The 17,911-nt window shown below is 33.7% G+C and overlaps 1 protein-coding gene across 1 annotated transcript in view; it reads right to left on the reverse strand.

The window, feature by feature from the left end:
* LOC145268210 (m7GpppN-mRNA hydrolase-like) overlaps positions 1–17,228 on the reverse strand; it is a 38,776-nt gene extending 21,548 nt beyond the window's left edge. The window contains exons 1-2 of the mRNA XM_080123503.1: positions 16,916–17,228; positions 258–409 (exon numbers count right to left, since the gene is read on the reverse strand). Of these exons, the coding sequence (XP_079979629.1) occupies positions 258–409; positions 16,916–17,007 (244 nt within the window). The 5' untranslated portion in view covers positions 17,008–17,228. The remainder of the gene's footprint in view (positions 1–257; positions 410–16,915) is intronic.
* Positions 17,229–17,911: the final 683 nt, after the last annotated feature.

The following is a 17,911-nucleotide window of genomic DNA, read 5'->3' on the forward strand; positions in this document are numbered from 1 at the left end:
ATTCAGAAATTTTACAGTAAGTTTTTATTATTTTTTTTTATTTATCGTATTTCTATATTTTTGGCTTAATCCAATGCTTGCTGGTCGAGCCCGAACCATAATTGACGGAAAATCCGAGTCAAATTCTGCAAGAGTATCTTTCATTTACAATAATTGATTATTAAATCCGATTAATTGATGTCGGAATTTGTATAGCATATAGAATTTGTCTTTTTTCTTTTGTAAATGTATTTGTACAAGTTTTGGTAAAAGGATACTTTGGGAAGAAAAGTCTTTGATGCCGCAGGTGTGTAATTCTGGATTTTCAATGCAATAAAAATCAAGATAGAACCAATGGGCAAGTTCTATTTGGAAAAAGATGCGGATGGGATTCAAACGTTCTTCCTGTGGGATGTTGATGATGAAACGGCTGGATGGAAAATAAAAAAAAAAAGTAAAAATAAAAAAGACAAAACAATAATAGACAGCAACTACAAAAAATAGCTTTCTGCAATTCAATCATATTTGGTCATGTTTTTCAAGTTTTAATCAATGTTCAGACATTTTGTTGACGTTCAGTATAAGAGGACACTTTGGTGATTGGTTCATGAGTAGATGCCATCCTGAATGGGCTTCACACTCACCGAACCACAAACCTCTCCTTTCTGTAGGGTTATATCAAAGATCTTATCAAAACAATCCTCACACTATACTTGAACTAAATAGAGCCAGCACAGTGAAAATCAGGGCAGATCAGAGTTACTGACAATTTTATACATAGTATCTCTGCGTGTTTATCATCGAACAACAACAAAACAAAGACTGTTCAACATTGATGACTGAAAAAGCCAGACATGAACTGAAGTACATTTGTCTCAAATGCTTGAATTACAAAAAGGATTGCAAATTTTATAACAATTCCATGGTTAGCATTTTTATGAAATCAAACTACAAGGTGATTGCTAGAAATGTGGGGAATTTGTCAAATGATAATTTATTTTTCAAGAACTAATATTATAATACAGGCTCAAAATGTTGTCTGTGCAAACTGAAAACGTGAATAATCAAGACAATAAAATTTAAACAAAATTTACAATCTCAAATTCCCCATTTTTCTAGCAACCACTATTTCTGTGTGTGTGTGTGTGTGTGCACACGGTATATAAATTACATTTTCTTTCAGAATAGAAACAAAATGAATGTAGCATTACAAAAAGAAAACTATGTATTTAAAGTAAAAAAAATAAAATAAATAAAACTATGCATTTTAAAGCAAAAACAAAAAACAAATGGGTTCATTTAACTTAACACTTAAAATGCAGAAAAGTTTGAATATAATATTGAAGTCTTTAAATCATTTTGTACTAAATAATTTAAAGATGAGCTTAAGTTATCAATTTAAAAAATAAATAATAACAAATTCTTTGTGTGTACGTTATGTAAGTATACATTTATGAAATAAAATTATTTTATGACAAAAAAAAAAAGCTTTAACAAATAGTACTGCATGAATTTTTTGAAAAAAAAAAACAAAAAAAAAAAAACAATAAGTAAAAATCATTGCAAAATGTATATATTCAAATATAAACGTCCACACCCATATTTGAAGGGCATGTTTCCTCAAAGTACAATCCAGAAATTTTTATTTTTTTTAAATTTTTTTTTAAATATGGCAAGATTACTGCCTGTCCTCTCCTCCAAACTATATCTTGACTCTCCTCCATATGGTCTCCTCTACACTACCTGGTCCGGAACTAGGTGATCATTGTTAAATTTATATAGGAAAATGATCCTTCACTCTAAAAGGTTACATTAGGCTTTTTATTTACTACTTTGCAGATATTTCCAGGTTGTTTACATATAACTGGCACAAAAAATGGGGGGTGTCCTACATGTTCTGAGTTAGATGAGAAATTCTGCTAGCCTAAGGAAATTTTAATTTTTATGCTACTTTTTAAAAAGGGAGTTGGATTTCACCCATATTAAAAATCAGTCATGTGTGTAGTGTGTCCTGAGGTGGTTTAGAAACATTGTTTTTCAAAAAGATTTTGTAGAAGGTGTTTTCTTTTTAAATTTATTTCTTCTTTGTTAAAAAATTTAGACTAACTAAATGAGGAAAAAATATAGATTCATCTATTTAATAAAATTCCAAGCTTAATTTTTAAGGATTTTATGGCTGTTCGAAGAAATTATCCCTTTTAAATTTTAAGGAACATTTTTTTTTTTTTGGGGGGGGGGGATAATGTAAACTCAATGATTTTCAAATATTAACCATTATTTCTTTAACTGTACAAAACAGAACATGCACATTTTTTTTTAAAATCTATATGCATAGACATTTCAAACATTTTTCCCAACAGCGACAAAAATTTCATTTACAGACAATAAAAATGCTCTATTTATGTAAAAATTCTAAAAATTTCAGATTTTTCAAAAAAAATCTGAGCCAACCTACAAAAGCATCAGGTTTGAACATTTTTATCCAAAGATTTATGCTTACAATGAATTGTTTCTAAAAGTTAGATATCTAGTGATTTTAGACAACATTTGTCAGAATTTGACAAATGGTTTGAAAAATTTCTCCTTTATCCACTGGCTTACTTTAAGATGGTTACTTTGCTCAGAATCAATATTTATGTTTTTAGCATAATGGTTAAATTGTTTGATAATGGGCTAGAGAGTAAGGTTCAATCATCAGTAAGGACTTAAAAAAAAAAAAATGGTATTGGGTGCATCCTTGCTAAATACTAAGCATAAGGTGAGAATCAAAAGTGGAGTAGTCTTTAGAAAGAAATGACCCCCCCCCTCTTACACCATGGTCTAGTAACCTTACAATCACCTTTGACTAAGGTTGACTACTGTACTTTTTTCTTTTCACTTAAAGTTTTTTAACGCAAAGCGGTCACAAATTAGTAGACAGAGCAAAATATATTGTTTTTGACTAAGTTTGTAACTTTAAAATAATTTATGTCGCTAATAGCAATGGTTATTCATCCTTGATTTATTTATTTTTTTTATTGTATTTTTATTGCAAACTGCTTAAACATAAATATTTTCATGAATGACTCAGGATTCTTCAATATTTAGGATTGCCACTTATTTCAATTATTTAATGTGTACTTATTTCAGTAACTGTTGCGTTAATTTTATGTGATATATAATAGTTTGACAGTTAATAAACAAAACAAAGGAGAAAATTAAAAAAACTTTTTTTTACTTAAATTCACTCGTTGACAAAGCACATTTCAACTGGGACATAACAAGCTACTGTGAATTAAGCGCCATATTAATAGGTGCATGCCAATTAGGGAGGCGCGTAGCCAGATGTTCGTTTACATAACATTCAAATTTCTGCATGTTAGTACAGTTGGGAGAAACAGGGAGCATGAATGGAATTCCAAAGGCATGTAGCTCGGGGAAAGAAGCCATTACAGTAGAAAGCTTTCTGTCATCCGGGCACTTCTGGAGTGAAGGATTAGGATTTTGCTGATTGTCAGGTTAAATACGGGGTATTTATGTCGAGGGGGCAAAAGTGTAGTAAGTTCATTGGAGCACATTCCATCAAAGTACTTGTAGAACAAGCACAGGGATGCAACATTGCAGTGATGAGACAGGGGCTGAAGTTTGGTAGACAATGAGTTTCCTTTTGTGAACTCTAAGAAGAAAAGACTAAGTAGGTGCAGCACCCCAGATATGGCAACAATACTCCATACATGGGCGAATGGTGGCTTTGTAGAGATATAGAACACTGGCAGGTGTGAGAAGTTTTCTTGCTCAGTAGAGGGAACCCACTTTATTTGTAAGAGATTTGGCAGTTTCTTCTTTGTATTTGTTCCAATTCATGCTACCTTTGAATGTTTTGACACTCAGGCAAGGTGCTATTATCCGTGGCAAGCAATAGTTGAAAAAAGTTCTTATAATTGTTAAAGGAAAGGAGCTTTGTCTTAGTAGCATTAAATGTTAACATTCATTTATGTTCTCATTCCAATACACACTGGAGTTCATTTTCTAAGAATTCAGCCATTGCCTTGAATATGTTCATTTTTCCAACACATTGAAAATAGAGCGTGGTATCATTATCATGTATCTCTATATTGAATGTAATTGCATTAGAGAGGTTGTTTATAAAAGTCAACAATAAAGAAGATCCAAGGATCGATCCCCGAGGTGCACTCACATTAATCTCATGTTTAAATGTACAGCCACTCAGGATGAACTGGGCTTTTCTTTTGGTGTAGAAGGAACTGATTATATTAAATATTTGTCCAGCAAAACCATACAAATTAATTTTCATGAGAAATCTTTATTAAAGGCTTTATCCAGTGTATGGTATACGCATTCAAAAATTATTGTTAGGATATTCACAGTAGAACAAGCTTGCCTAAATCCACTATTGGTTATGTTCAATTATTTGACTCTTAATGGAGGGGTAGGACACCAATGATTTCGATGATCGTTTTTATAACCGCAAGTTATAATAACTAACCAATGAGAAGCTTCAAAAGTTACTATAATATTGTCGAATTTTGGATTCAATCAGTTCACCGTTGTCTACGTCACAAACCTGCATTTGATTCTTCGCCGCCATCTTTGTTACTGGCAATTACTCAACACTCAGGATTGGAACTGCACTGCTTCTTCACTGCCATCTTTGTTCAACATAATGTCTCAATACTTAACAGGTTAGAAAGAAATTTAGTCAAAACAAGATGGTGGACTAAAGCTAAATCGATTATTGATTCAAACATTTTAGCGAAAAGCAGGAAGAGATTGATAGGGTGATTATTTTGCAGGTTGGTTCTGTCACCGGAATTCTTGAATACCGGTACCACAGAAGCAATTCTCGAGCTATCAGAGAAGCAAGGTTTAGCAAGGCATTTGTTAAAGAGTTTGGAGAGGACAAGAGCCAGCTCAGCAGACAGTTTGGTAGGTTTTGTTTTTCAGCATATCAACCCTTTTCGGGTTATTTAATGCCGAATCCAGTTATTTTGGAAATAATATTCATGTCGCAGTTATTTTGTAGGATTTTGTTCTTCAAGCTCTTTGTATCTTTAATCGCTAGTTTGTAGTGTTTAGTTTGGTTGTTTTATAGTGGATTTTATCATTTTTGTTCCGTGCCCTGCAGAACATGAGTTTTGCAATTGACGAGAAAAAAAGGGTTACAGTATTAATATTTGGTACATTTTAAGTTAGGAAAACAGTCAGGAAGTGGTGGAGAGAGAAAAAGAAAGGGGAAATGGGAATAATAAAAAGGGGGGAAAAGGTGGGTTGTTGTTTTTGGTTTTGCAGAACATAAGTTTTGCAAAAGGAAGTAGAAACACAAAAAGCATCAATGCATTTCATCTCAGGAAGCAATATCTTCAGACAGCCTGATCTGGTAGCACCAGCAGAGTATTTTTTTTAAATTACTATAGCAAAGATTAAGTCCACAACATGTTTTGGAAGCATCAAAGTTTTTTATATCTAGGAAAGGATATCATATCATTGGAAAGAAGTTTTATATTATTAGGATTACTGTTCTCATCTTGAGTGTTATTCAATAATAATCAAAATCATCAATTCTCATCTCAAAATTCAGAAATATAGGAAGGGATGATGATCAGATGGGAGGGGCTTCTATCTGTAGTGGGAAATTACAGAAGGAGTGGCTTGCAGAGTTCAAAATGAAGTTTAAAATCAAATCACTAGACAAGAAATGAAGCATTATTTATTGCCGTGCAAGTGACATCATTGTGGTTGAATCTTTGGGGAATTATTGGCTGCCCATTATTCACCATATTATTACAAAGGTTCCAGAAATTGTGAGTTCCTAAATTCTGTGACTCAATACGCTTTTTAGTCACCTAGATATACCTACTTTTAAGGCTATTATGTTTACAATTTCTTGATGCTATAATTTTTTTTTCAATTTGTAGCTGACTTATTGGAGTTGAATCGGTGAAATAATTGCTGCCTATGCTCAATTGCAACTGCACAGATTGAAGTTAACCACTGGGAGAGAGTGCAGCTCATTATAGAATTTCCACGTGGGGACACATGCTTCTGCCTGCTTTGGCCCAATTTGTTACCTTATTTTCGCACTGTTCAGCAAAGAGAGCAAACGTTTTACTCTGATGTGATCTCTGACGGATTCCCAATCAGCCCATTAGTAGTACTGGTTTATAAATAAATAGCTTTAAGTAACATTTTGGTTTAGGGTTGAAAGTTTAGAGTGATATCAACAGTTCTTACAAGATGATCAACACGTTACATAAGTTTCGAGCAATGTAGCCAAGAATAGGTTAAGTAAAATGCTGATCTTCACAATCTGGGAGGTGGGTTGGAAAAGTAACTGTTTGTGAAAGGGAATATTCAGTAGACAAACTGTGTGCTGCTACCAGCTTGCTTTGTATAGCTCGAGAAACAAAGCCAATTACTGTAGTGGACATTAAAATCACCAAACATATGGATTTGGGCACTCAGATCTAAAGAAATCTTTTGTTTCCCATATTTTATTACAAATTTGGAAAAGGAATTTTAATGATTCGGGCAGAATTTGTTTAAGGAAGCTGTAGTGCACTTCATCTGGTCCTACAGCCGAGTTGTGGGATTTTTCTATGGCGGTTTCTAGTTCAATGTGTGAAAAGCTTTCATTGTAAGGCTCTTGGTTTTTGGAATTAAAGTTTATTTGGTGCTTTTCTTCATGTTTCTTAAGTATTTGAAATTATTGTAGTGTTTTGATGATGAATTTTCGGCAAAGGTTTTAGTTAGTGTGTTGGCAATATCTTTTTTTTCAGTTATTTTGTTTTTTTGTGAGATATCTGATTGGGTTAGGATTATATTTTTCGGATATTTTCCTACTCATTTTCTAGACAGTTTTGGGTTTAGTGCTGGTGTTGATTTTGTTGACAAATTGTTGCCAGCAGATTCTTTGTGTTTTGCGTTTTAGTTCTTTGGTGTTTGTATTCTATTAAGTTGTTGGGTGTTTAAATTTTCTTAAGGCCGCCTTTTTCTGTCTAATAGCCATTTTACATTCTGGATTGAACCATGGTTTCTTCTATTTCCATCTCTTTAGAGGTAGAGGGTTTATCTTTTGTCAGAGTTTGTGTTTTTGATGAAGTGTTCTGCTGAGTTTCTTTTTTTTTTTTGTTTGGATCTGGATGTCAATCTGGGTCTTGCTTGGGACGTTGCTGTTTTGGCTTCTTGTTCATTTTTTCCATCTTGATTAGTTATGTTTGTTTTCTTTTTTATCTAGGGTGTTTTCCGTTTCCATTTTTTCTAGAATTTGGAATCTATTTTGAGTGTCTATTGTTTGGTTTTCTGGAACGTTCTTTATTTGCTATTTTATCGTTGCTTATATTTTTATTAATTTCTGGGGGTTGTTTTGTTGGTTTCTGTGATATTTTTTTAAAAATGTTTCTGTTGTAGATAGAATTTTACTTTCTCCGTTTGGATTTGTTATTTCTATTGTTTTGTTTTCCAGATTTGAGTATTTTTCTTTTAGGCTATTTTGAAATTCTGGCCATTCTTTAATGTTTAATGTAATCAGTTTGTTTATCAGTTCCTTATATGTATTTCATTATGTTGGCATGGTTTAGTTGTCTTTTTGTCGCCTCAGCATATGTGTTGTCTTTCAAGTACGTATCAACTATTTTTCTGGCTTCTGGGAATGTTATGTTTTTTGTGCTTTACTTCCATTATTTTTTGTTTCATGTTTTACATATTTCAGAGAAGACCGGGTGATCTTCTCTGCAGTTAGCGCATTTCACCTCATTTATGCATTCTTCTTCGGTGTGGTTATCTGGCTTTCCGTTGCCGCATTTTTCACATTCTTTTTCCTTTACAGACTTCTTTATGATGTCCATATTTTGGACAGTTGAAACATCTTAACGAAATTGGAATGTAGTGTTCTACTTTTACATTTAAGTATCCTATCTTGATTTCTTTGGGTATTGTTGGCGTGTTGAAATTTAATATGTATTTGTAGTTATTATTTTGTCTTTATGTTGATACAGATGTGGTTGATCACTGCTTGTTTTTCTAATTCGGTTTTTAATTCTTCCTCTGTTGCTAATAATAGCTTGTAGCTTCGAATCACTTCTTTTGAAGTGTTTAGTCTTTCATGGGTAAAAACTTTCTTTGCACTTATACTCATGGAAATTCTTCATTTTAAGTAGAGATTGGGCATCTTTAAGATTGGTTACTTTGACTAATAGATTTCCGTCTTTTTTTTTTTTTTGATTATTTTTGGTTTACTTTTTGTAAATATCTTTTCTATTAGAAAAGGTGATAAATTTCCAATTTTTTTTATTTTCCATTAACTCGATAACTAGGAATCTTGGGAAGTTTCCTTCGTCTATAGATGGTACAGTTTTCCTAGTTTTGGATCTTTTCTCACCATCTGAACTAGAGGTCAGAGTCAGAGGAATGGTTTCTTTTAAGAGTTTTGAGGGGAAAGTAATTGTTTTTTTCAACCATGTATTTTGGAGTTTATTTTTCATCAACCATACTTCCTACCCACCTCGGAGTCCAAAATTGAGACATAACAAGGGAGAAACCCATTCGCCTGGACTATGTCAGGGTTACGTGGAGGATATACTCTTTTGGTCAGAAGTTCTCAAACACTTTATTTCCTGTTCATTATATCTTCAAAAATACATATGTTCAGATGGAGTGTTGAGTTATGGTCTTTCCAATTGATTGACCTTTACCACTGCCTTCTAGCACTTTCTTGATTTGCCTAGTTTTAGTAGTGGGGTAAAAAGATGTTGGAGTACCTTTGAATTTTGTTCTTTGTTATGGTAGTTGGTATTTTGGGTGTAAGTGCTTGGGTTTGGTGTGACTGGCCAATTCGACGGACCGAGCCTCCCCGATACCCGTCTAGCTGAAGTAAGAGCCGAAGTGATGTGTTGCGTCACCTAGACTTATATGCAACCGGATCTAGGTTAGCTCAATCACCAGGATCACGTCCTAAAGCATTACGGGAAGCAACCCATGGCTAACTGGTTGCCCCATCGAAGGATTTTTACCCTCTGCAGGGTCGGCTTATTCTGATGCCCTGCCGACAGGGCGAAAAAAAAATGGTTTTATACTTCAAGTTGTTTTCGTCTTCCTATATTTTTTTCATGGGTTTCGATTTACTGATTTTGTAGGATAAGGTAGAGATAAAAGGTAAACACTTGTAGTAGATTATTGTTTTTATTCCTGGCTTTGCAGAACATTTAGCTCTGCGAAGGGAAAGCGTTTATAATATTCTTGGTTGGTGTGTGTTTTAAGTTCGGAAGCCAATAGGGAAATGGGAGTAGAAAAAGAAAAAGGGAGGGAAGAGAGAAGGACTGTTGTTTTTGTTTTGGACTTTGCAGAATATGATTTAGTTGTGGAAAGAGGAAAAAAAGAAAAGTGTTAAAGTAGATGCATTTGAGTCAGGAATCCGGTTGCACCAAACAAAGGTTTGATTCAATCTTAAAATCACATTCAGGGTTTGGATATTCATCCTTATCAAATGAAACACTCGTCTTGTTGGGGAAGCATCATGATCTGACGAAACTAATCATTAATGAAGTGCACTTGACCATGACCAAGTTGAGGTTAATGGGATTCTGGGTTCCCCCCCAAAAAAGTAATCTGTAAAAGCTGTAATCCAACCTTGTTCGGTATGTAAAAGAACAAAGGTTTAAACTCAAACAAAACCAATTTGCCTCCTCCCTTGAGGCTTGCATTTACAAATATCTGTGGGCTTAGAACTAATTTAGATGATGTTGAATCATTTCTCCTAGCAAACTCACCAGATATCTTAGCACTGAAACTAATCTACACTCCTCCATCCCCTCTAACTACTTTAACATGCCTGGTTATCTCCCACTTTGCCACTTTAGACAGACATATGCATGGACTTGGAGTCTATATTCGAAACACCCTTTTCTTGACTAGAGAAACAAAACTAGAATCAGATGACCAGGCCTTTATGTGCTTTAGACTTAACATGCAACATAACATTAGCTACTTTTACTTTCTCTACCACTCTCCCCTCGATCCAGGACTGTACCTTAATAAACAAAGTCTTTGACAGCATAGATACAGCGCTCTCCCTCGATATTAGTGCACAAGTACATGTATTTGGTGACTTCAATGTCCACCACAGTAACTTGCTTGGATTCTCTACTTACACAGACGCAGCTAGTAGCATAACACATAGCTTCTTTATATCTCATTTCCTCTCACAGACGGTTACATTTCTAACATGTTTCCAAGACCAGCAAGATCAACATGCCTCACTTCAAGATCTATTTCTGACCACAGTTCCACATGATTGTGTAACAAATGCACACAGCCCACTCGGGAATGCTGATCATGTTGTGATAATGGTAGAAATCGCCCTAAATTCTCAACCCAAAACTGAAGAGCCACTACTCAAAACAACAAGGTATTATAAAAATGCTGACTGGGAAGCCATCATGGATGCCATCAGAAATGCCCCATGGGGAAATATCTTTTCTCTTCCCACTGAACAGTGTGCAAATGAGACCACTGAATAGTTCAAAACTGTGATTGAATCACATTTCCACACAGAAATTCTATAGCAAGCCCCACTCTCCCCAATGGTTTACTCCTACTTGTGCAGCCATTGCTCAAAGCACCATGCGTACCACAGATTTAACCGACATAAGTCCAGTTCAAACAGACAGAGTTACATAGAAGCTAGAAGTAATTGTAAAAGAGAAATAGCGACAGCTAAAAGAGAATATACCTAAACTACCAGAAAACGCATCAAAGCACAGAAATTAAGAACCCAAGATTTTTGGAAAATCTACAACAGTGTAATAAATAATGGGCGATCAACAATTCCCTCACTATCAAACAATCACAAGATTGGTTGCATGGCAACCGAGAAGGCTAACATGCTTGCCAGTCAGTTTGCCTCTAACTCCACATTGGATCTAGCAAACTACTTCCTCCCTGACTTTCTTTTGTGGACAGATACCACACTAGATGATCTGAAAAATCACCATTTCTCAGGTACGAAACCTAGACATCTCAAAAGCATGTAGACCTGATCTCATCTTGGCTGTGCTAGTAAAAAAAAAAAAAAAAAAAAAAAAAAAAAAAAAATGCTCCGCTAAGGTTGCTACAGTTCTCTCCAAACTTTACAATAAATGCCTTCCTTCCTGACTGCTGGAAAACTTGCTTCTGCGGTACCTGTTTTCAAGAATTCTGGCAAAAGAACTAACCCATTAAATTATCACCCCATTAGCCTCCTCCCTTTTTCGCCAAAATATTTGAGTCCTTAATTAACCAAGCTATATTTTATTGCCTTACGACTGCTAGATTTCTGACGGATCAACAATATGGATTTATTTAGGTAGGCCTGTTCTATAGCAGATATCCTAACTAATCTCTGAACGTATATACCATTCACTGGACAAAGCAGGGGAGGGTAGAATGGTAGCCCTAAATATATCTAAGATTTTGACAAGGTTTGGCACAATGGTCTTCTTATCAGGAAAATCGGTATCGCTGGACGAATACTTAACATAATTAAATCCTTCTTAAGTAAGAGAAGGATCCAAATTGCCCTCGACGGTCATACATCTAAACAATATGATATTAATGCGGGAGTACCTCAAGTGTAGCAAGATCCCCCCCTACACAGTAGAGATCCATAGATGTAAGAATAGTTTCTTCCCCAGAACTGCTAAACTTTGGAACTCTCTTCTGGGATTCTGCTTTCCCAGCTGTACTGACATGCAAAAGTTCAAGTGTAATGTGAACAAACATCTTGCTGCTCATCTCCCTACATAGTATCCCTGCAACTTATGTCCTCAATATTAGCCCCATACATCATAGTGGCAGTGCCTTCTTTGGGGTAAAAATGGAAATGCACAGAGTTAATTTTGTTCATCCTTTTTTGCAAGTTGGGGTAGATTTTACTCGTCATTATTGGGTAAAAGCTAATGGAGAAGCAAAAATGTACATTTTATTGTTTAATAGTACAAGTCTCTAAGCAGTGCACTTGGAATTTTGGAATTGCTACCCGATAGGAGTACTTGGTTGTTTTTGTTGGCATTTTTCAGGTTCACAAATTTGTTTGGTGTTCTTATTTGGATAATACCAAAATTTTCTTGGCAGCAGAAATATTATCGCAAGTATTCGTTTCCGATGAATTCAAAGATCACTTCAGATTGACATCACGTTCTCTTCTTTCACTTTCTTTGCCTTTGCATCACGGATTCGAGTGCTTGTGTACGAACACTTTTTTTTTTCCTCCAAACATCCGGGCAACGCCAGGCACTCCTGCTAGTCAATAATGTAAATCTCACCTGGCTGTTTAAATGCATGTATGTTTGTATGTCTGCCTAAAACTTCCGACAGCAGCAACGGATTTTCATGAGATCGGTATCGTTTTGAAGCTCAACCCTTCAGGCGACAAAGATTGAAAAACTGGCTAAAAACATGAATTCTTTCATCCTCAACTGGGTACTTTTACACAGGGAGGGGGGGGTCGCTTTTTTTGCCAATATTTTCGAAAGTCATCCTCTCTTTTCGATTGACTCGACTTAATTTAAACCTCCACTTCTGGTTTGGCGATGGACGCAACAGCAAAGACTTTTCTTTTCACATTCTTTTCCTCATTCTCAGTATGGGTTCGAGCCTGCCTACTACCATTTTATTTATTTATTTATTCTTTTTGGCTCAACACACCTCCAAACACCCGGGCAATGCCGGGCACCCAAGCTAGTCTAATATATAAAAGGCAAAATGGTCATGAGCATTTGTGTATGTCCGCGAAAGGTTTTTTGCATCAAGTTCTTGCGTTGGTTAGATTCCACAAGAAGTTTTTGCATACTCCCAGATTGTATTACCTCAGATTCACAAACAGACACTGGAAATGGTGGAAAGTAGTTCGTGGGTTCAGGGGTAAATACCATGCAAACAGTAAATTTGCCCCAAGTTTGACTATCAGATTCGTTGTCAGCGACCTCAATTACCTATAAAAAAACAAATTAGAGTGGTCGGTGTTCTGTAGTAGCAGATCTGGATATTTACCAATTCATTAAATTCACTATCCTCTTTTTTCATGTTCTTTTCCTCCTTCGCGGTATCGGCTCGGGCCTACCTGCCTACTACCACTTTTTTTTTCTTTTTTGCTCAACACACATCTCCAAACACTCGGGGAACACCGGGCACCCAGGCTAATCTTTTATAATATGAAAGGCAAAATGTGTGTGTTTGTATATCTGTCAAAAACTTTCAACACACGACAGATCCTGACGAGATCAGTATCGTTTTGAAGCTTGATTGAAAAATTAGCCAAAAACATTATTCCTTCACCCTCAACTCAGCCATTTTTTTTTACAAGAAAGGGTTGCTTTTTTTTGTTGACATTTCCACAAGTCATCGTCTCATTTCGATTGACTACCCTTAATTCCAATGCTTATGACTTGGATGCATCAGCTAAGACGTTTTTTTTTCACCTTCTTTTCCTCCTTTGTGTTACGGGTTCGAGCCTGCCTGCCTACTACCACTTCTTTTCCTTAACACCTCTTTCCACTAGGACTGCCTATTGATTTTTCTTAAACTTTTGCTAATATTTGAAAATTATTTCCATTAATATTTTCTACCTTGTTGTTTTTCGTAATTTTTGGATATGTTCATAAGGTTTCATGCTGGGTCGGACATATTGGGTCACATGATATAAGCAAAAGGGGAAGTAACCCAGTTGAAATAATGTGTAGCAGACAATTTATTCAGAAAACAAAAATAAACATAACATATATACATGATTTGTGATTCTTTTTTTAAAATTTAGTTTTAAATGTTTAAATTTTTTATAAACAAAATAACTTGATTGAATTTGTGAGGAACTGAAAACTTAATTACCTCCCATGTTAACTCTCCAATTTAAAATCGGAATATTTTGAAACTAAATCGCTAGATTTTACAAGTGTCTTTTTTTCATGAATAATTATTTTTCTACCTCATCATTTTCCGTAATTTTTGAATATGTTACTATTTGCGACTTGGCAATTACGTAGGTACCATTTGTTTAATTTGAAATTCAATGGGTTTTTTTTTTTCATTAAGCACCGACATTTTCAATAGAATTAAAAGTGAAAGTAAAGAAAAAAGAAATCAAAACTAAGTAATAAATATTATAATTTATTCAATTTTTATTTTAGGAAAGTTAGCAAAAAAAACAAAAAAAAACAACAAAAAAAACAAAACAAAAAACTGCCATTTCAAGTATTTAAGGCAACTTTGCAGTTGCACTTCTTTCTTTACAAAATCATTCAACGGAAGTGACGTCACACAAATTTTTAACTACGGATGACCCAAACTGTATACATTAGTATCTTTTTCTTTTAATGTAAGTATAAAAATAGAATTTTTATGTAAGCAGTATTTGAACTTTAAAAAAATTATAACTTTGATAATAAAAATGTTTATGAACTTAAATTTTTTTTTTTTTAATATTTATGAACTGTTTTTGTTCAATTATCTTTTTTTAATGTAAGTATAAAAATAGAAGTTTTCTTTAAACAATATTTGAACTTTTATAACAAAATTATAATCTTATGAACTTTTTTTTTTAAATAGTTATGTCCCCCCCCACGAGATTTTGTTCAAGAAAATGAGATTTTTTTTCATATATATTATATAACAACCTTTAATGAAAGTTCCAATGAAAAACATTTATTTTGGAAATATTCTTTATTGGATACTTATTTTTAAATAATTTATTAAAAAAAAAAAAAAAAAAATTGCCAACACCTGATGTTTGAAAAACAGTTCATAATATATATAAAAGTTGTTTTTTTGTTTGATTAAAGAAAAAAAAAACAACAAAAAAAAAAACAGTTCATAAATATTTTGTTATAAACAAAATATTTATGAACTATTTTTATGTTTGAGATAAAAAAGAATGGTAAAACTATACAAACACCGTGACAGCGAATTACCCCTAACCCTAATCCTAACCCTGTCACGGTGTTTGTATAATAATACCAAAAGAATACCAACACCTCTGATGTTTAGAAAACAGGCCCAAAACTGAATAAAACTTCTATTTTATATTTGCATTAAAAAAAAAAAATAAAAAGATACATTATATACAGTTTGGGTCCGGTACATAAAAAATTGTCTAATGCCACTTCTGTCGAAGTGTTTTGTAAACAAAAGAAATGGAAATCTTAAATAAAACCAATTGAGAAAGCAAATCTCGGTGCAAGTTCAGATTGGCACTTACGGAGATAAACAAAAATGAAGAAAAACTTACCTGTACCTAGTTTTTACTGAACGATGATGTCATATTTAAAAAATTACGTAAAATCGAACAAGTATTATTTTTTTTAATTAAAAAAATAAATAAATAAAAAATATAAAAATTTACGATTTTTAGCGATTTTACTACTAAAATTGCGTTGAATCCGAGGCTCATTTCCCACTGTTGATATTTCGATTCTAGTTGTTTCCCTTTATTTTATTGGATTCAGTAATGACCGACAAAAACACTAATCGCTTAGTCGTAATATTTGCTTTGTTTGAAAAAACAAAACAAAAAAAAACTACGATCAAATTACGTGATTTTCATCTTCGTTCCGCGACTAGCACGTACACCACACATAGGCATTTGTGTGTTCTTTATTTTTAAATGTCGCCATAAAAGTGCCAATCTGAACCTGCACTCAAATCTCTTTCCACATTAACCAGAAAAGTAAAACGTTTCAATTTGACTGCACTGGTTGTTCAACCTACAAAGGGTGTTTATTCCGAAAGCCGTTCTTAACATGGGAAGGTTGAAAATAAGAAAACGCCTTTCGGAATAAACAATCTTTACAGTTGGACAACCAGGGTTATATTGACAGTTTTATTTTATTTTTTTCTTCTTTTTAATTCACCGATTCAGAAATTATTTTATATCAATAAAAGTGTGAACATTGACTTAGGATATTTTTTTGTAAGTGTACATTCCTAAAATAATAATTTTAAAAATAATAAATGCATAACATATTATCACTGTTTTAATATCTGTTAGAGACCATTTTTTTTTTCAAGATGACTGCGTCTTGTTTACATGGTTTTAGAGTGTGGTGGGTATGTTTTACTGTGTACACAGATTCGAAAAAGTTGTCACAAAACAAATATAGAACAAATAAATGTCATCAAAGGCAAGATAAGTTACTTTTCTACCTAACTGAATATGTTTTTATCGTTTATAATTAATGCAACATGTTTATTCAGCTCGAAAAACAGTGTTTACCGATGTATTGGGAAATTTAAAATGGCGGCCGACTCTCTCTCTCTTTGACACGGTAAGTTTAAGAAAATGAGTTATCAATAAAAAACAGACAAAATACTGATAAAAACACGCCGAATTTATGTCAGCCTATGTCACGGTAACATATATTGAGCGAGTTTCTAACAGTATTTTGTCTAGTTTTTTTATTTTTAACTCCTTTTCTCAAACTTACCATGTCAGAGAGAGAGAGAGAGAGAGAGAGAGAGAGAGAGAGAGAGAGTCGGCCGCCATTTTAAATTTTCCAATACATACATCGGTAAACACTATGTTTTTCGAGCTTAATAAACATTTTACATTAAATATAAACATATCCAGTTAGGTAGAAAAGTAACTTATCTTGCCTTTGATAACATTTATTTGTTATATATTTGTTTTCTGATAACTTTTTCGAATCTGTGTATAGTAAAACAAACCCGAAAGACACCTGGGACAATCGCTGACAATTGGATGTACCGTGTAACTGCAGTAAGTGTTAAGATATCACCCTTTTAATTCTTATTGTTTGTATATAACTATTTGAAATTTGACGCGTACAGATATTTTTTCGCAATAGTTAAAGCTAAAACTTCTCTTAAAATATTTAAAACCATTAACACTAAAAAGTAAATGTTGGCCAACAAAAGAAAACAGTTTCATTTTTGAAAAACAACAAAATGATACCTGCATAAATCGTCCAAAACATAGGGTGGAATGGCGAAAGGTTGCGGTGGTGTACCTCTGACTACTTTGCTAGGCGGTTGGATTGTATCCATTTAGTCTTGACGTCGTTATCTTCCAGGTTGACGTTAGGAATAAAAATATTAAAGATTTTAATTGCTAAAAATGAAATGTGTACTGCAGAAATGAGAAGTATGACGAGGGCGACCACTGTTATATTTACTATATTTATTTATTTGTTTCACTATTGAAGCTCTTCAGTGAATGAGGAAAACAAATCCTTCGTTTTTCAAATCACGCGAGAATCCCGTTCACTAAAACACAACAAAAAATCTTGACATTTATTACATTTTTTTTTTTTTATTAAACCAATAAAATTCAAATTAAGCAACACTTCTATAGACAAATAGATCAAACAATATTTTGTTATTCTAGATTTTTAATTACTTTCATTTTTAATGAATATAATGAGCATATTTTAATAAACTATTTCGGCGCGATGTCAGTTTAACGGACACAGGAAAAAAAAAAAAGAAAGAAAGAGAGGGAGATAAAGTAAGGGAGAGAACTCTGCCAAAGCACCAAATTACCACGCAATATATGGTCTTTCTGTTTTTGTATTCCTCACCTATACCCCTCCCCCAATATTTTTTTTTTAAGTAATATTAATCAAACATTTGTTTTAACAAAGTGTAGTATCTATTCTGATTCTACACTTAGTCTATTATTTTCTCGGTCAGTGAGTAAGTCCTTTACTTACTGAGACTATAGTGTAGTATCTGTTCTTCAGATGTTGCACTTCCATTTCTTGTTCTCTTTCGGTCGAGGAGTAGTCCTTCACGACTGAGACAATTTATTTTTATTTTTGTACCATTTTCTCCACGTTAAAAAACGACCCCGGTGTCTAACTCTGTCCCGTGGGGAGGCATTGTACTTACTGAGGCTATTTTAACTTTTGTTTCAATCAAGCATGACACTTTCTGGAAAGTTGGATTTTCC

The sequence above is a fragment of the Euprymna scolopes genome, chromosome 4, assembly GCF_053919585.1.
Source record: "Euprymna scolopes isolate OS-2025 chromosome 4, ASM5391958v1, whole genome shotgun sequence".
NCBI lineage: Eukaryota > Metazoa > Mollusca > Cephalopoda > Sepiida > Sepiolidae > Euprymna > Euprymna scolopes.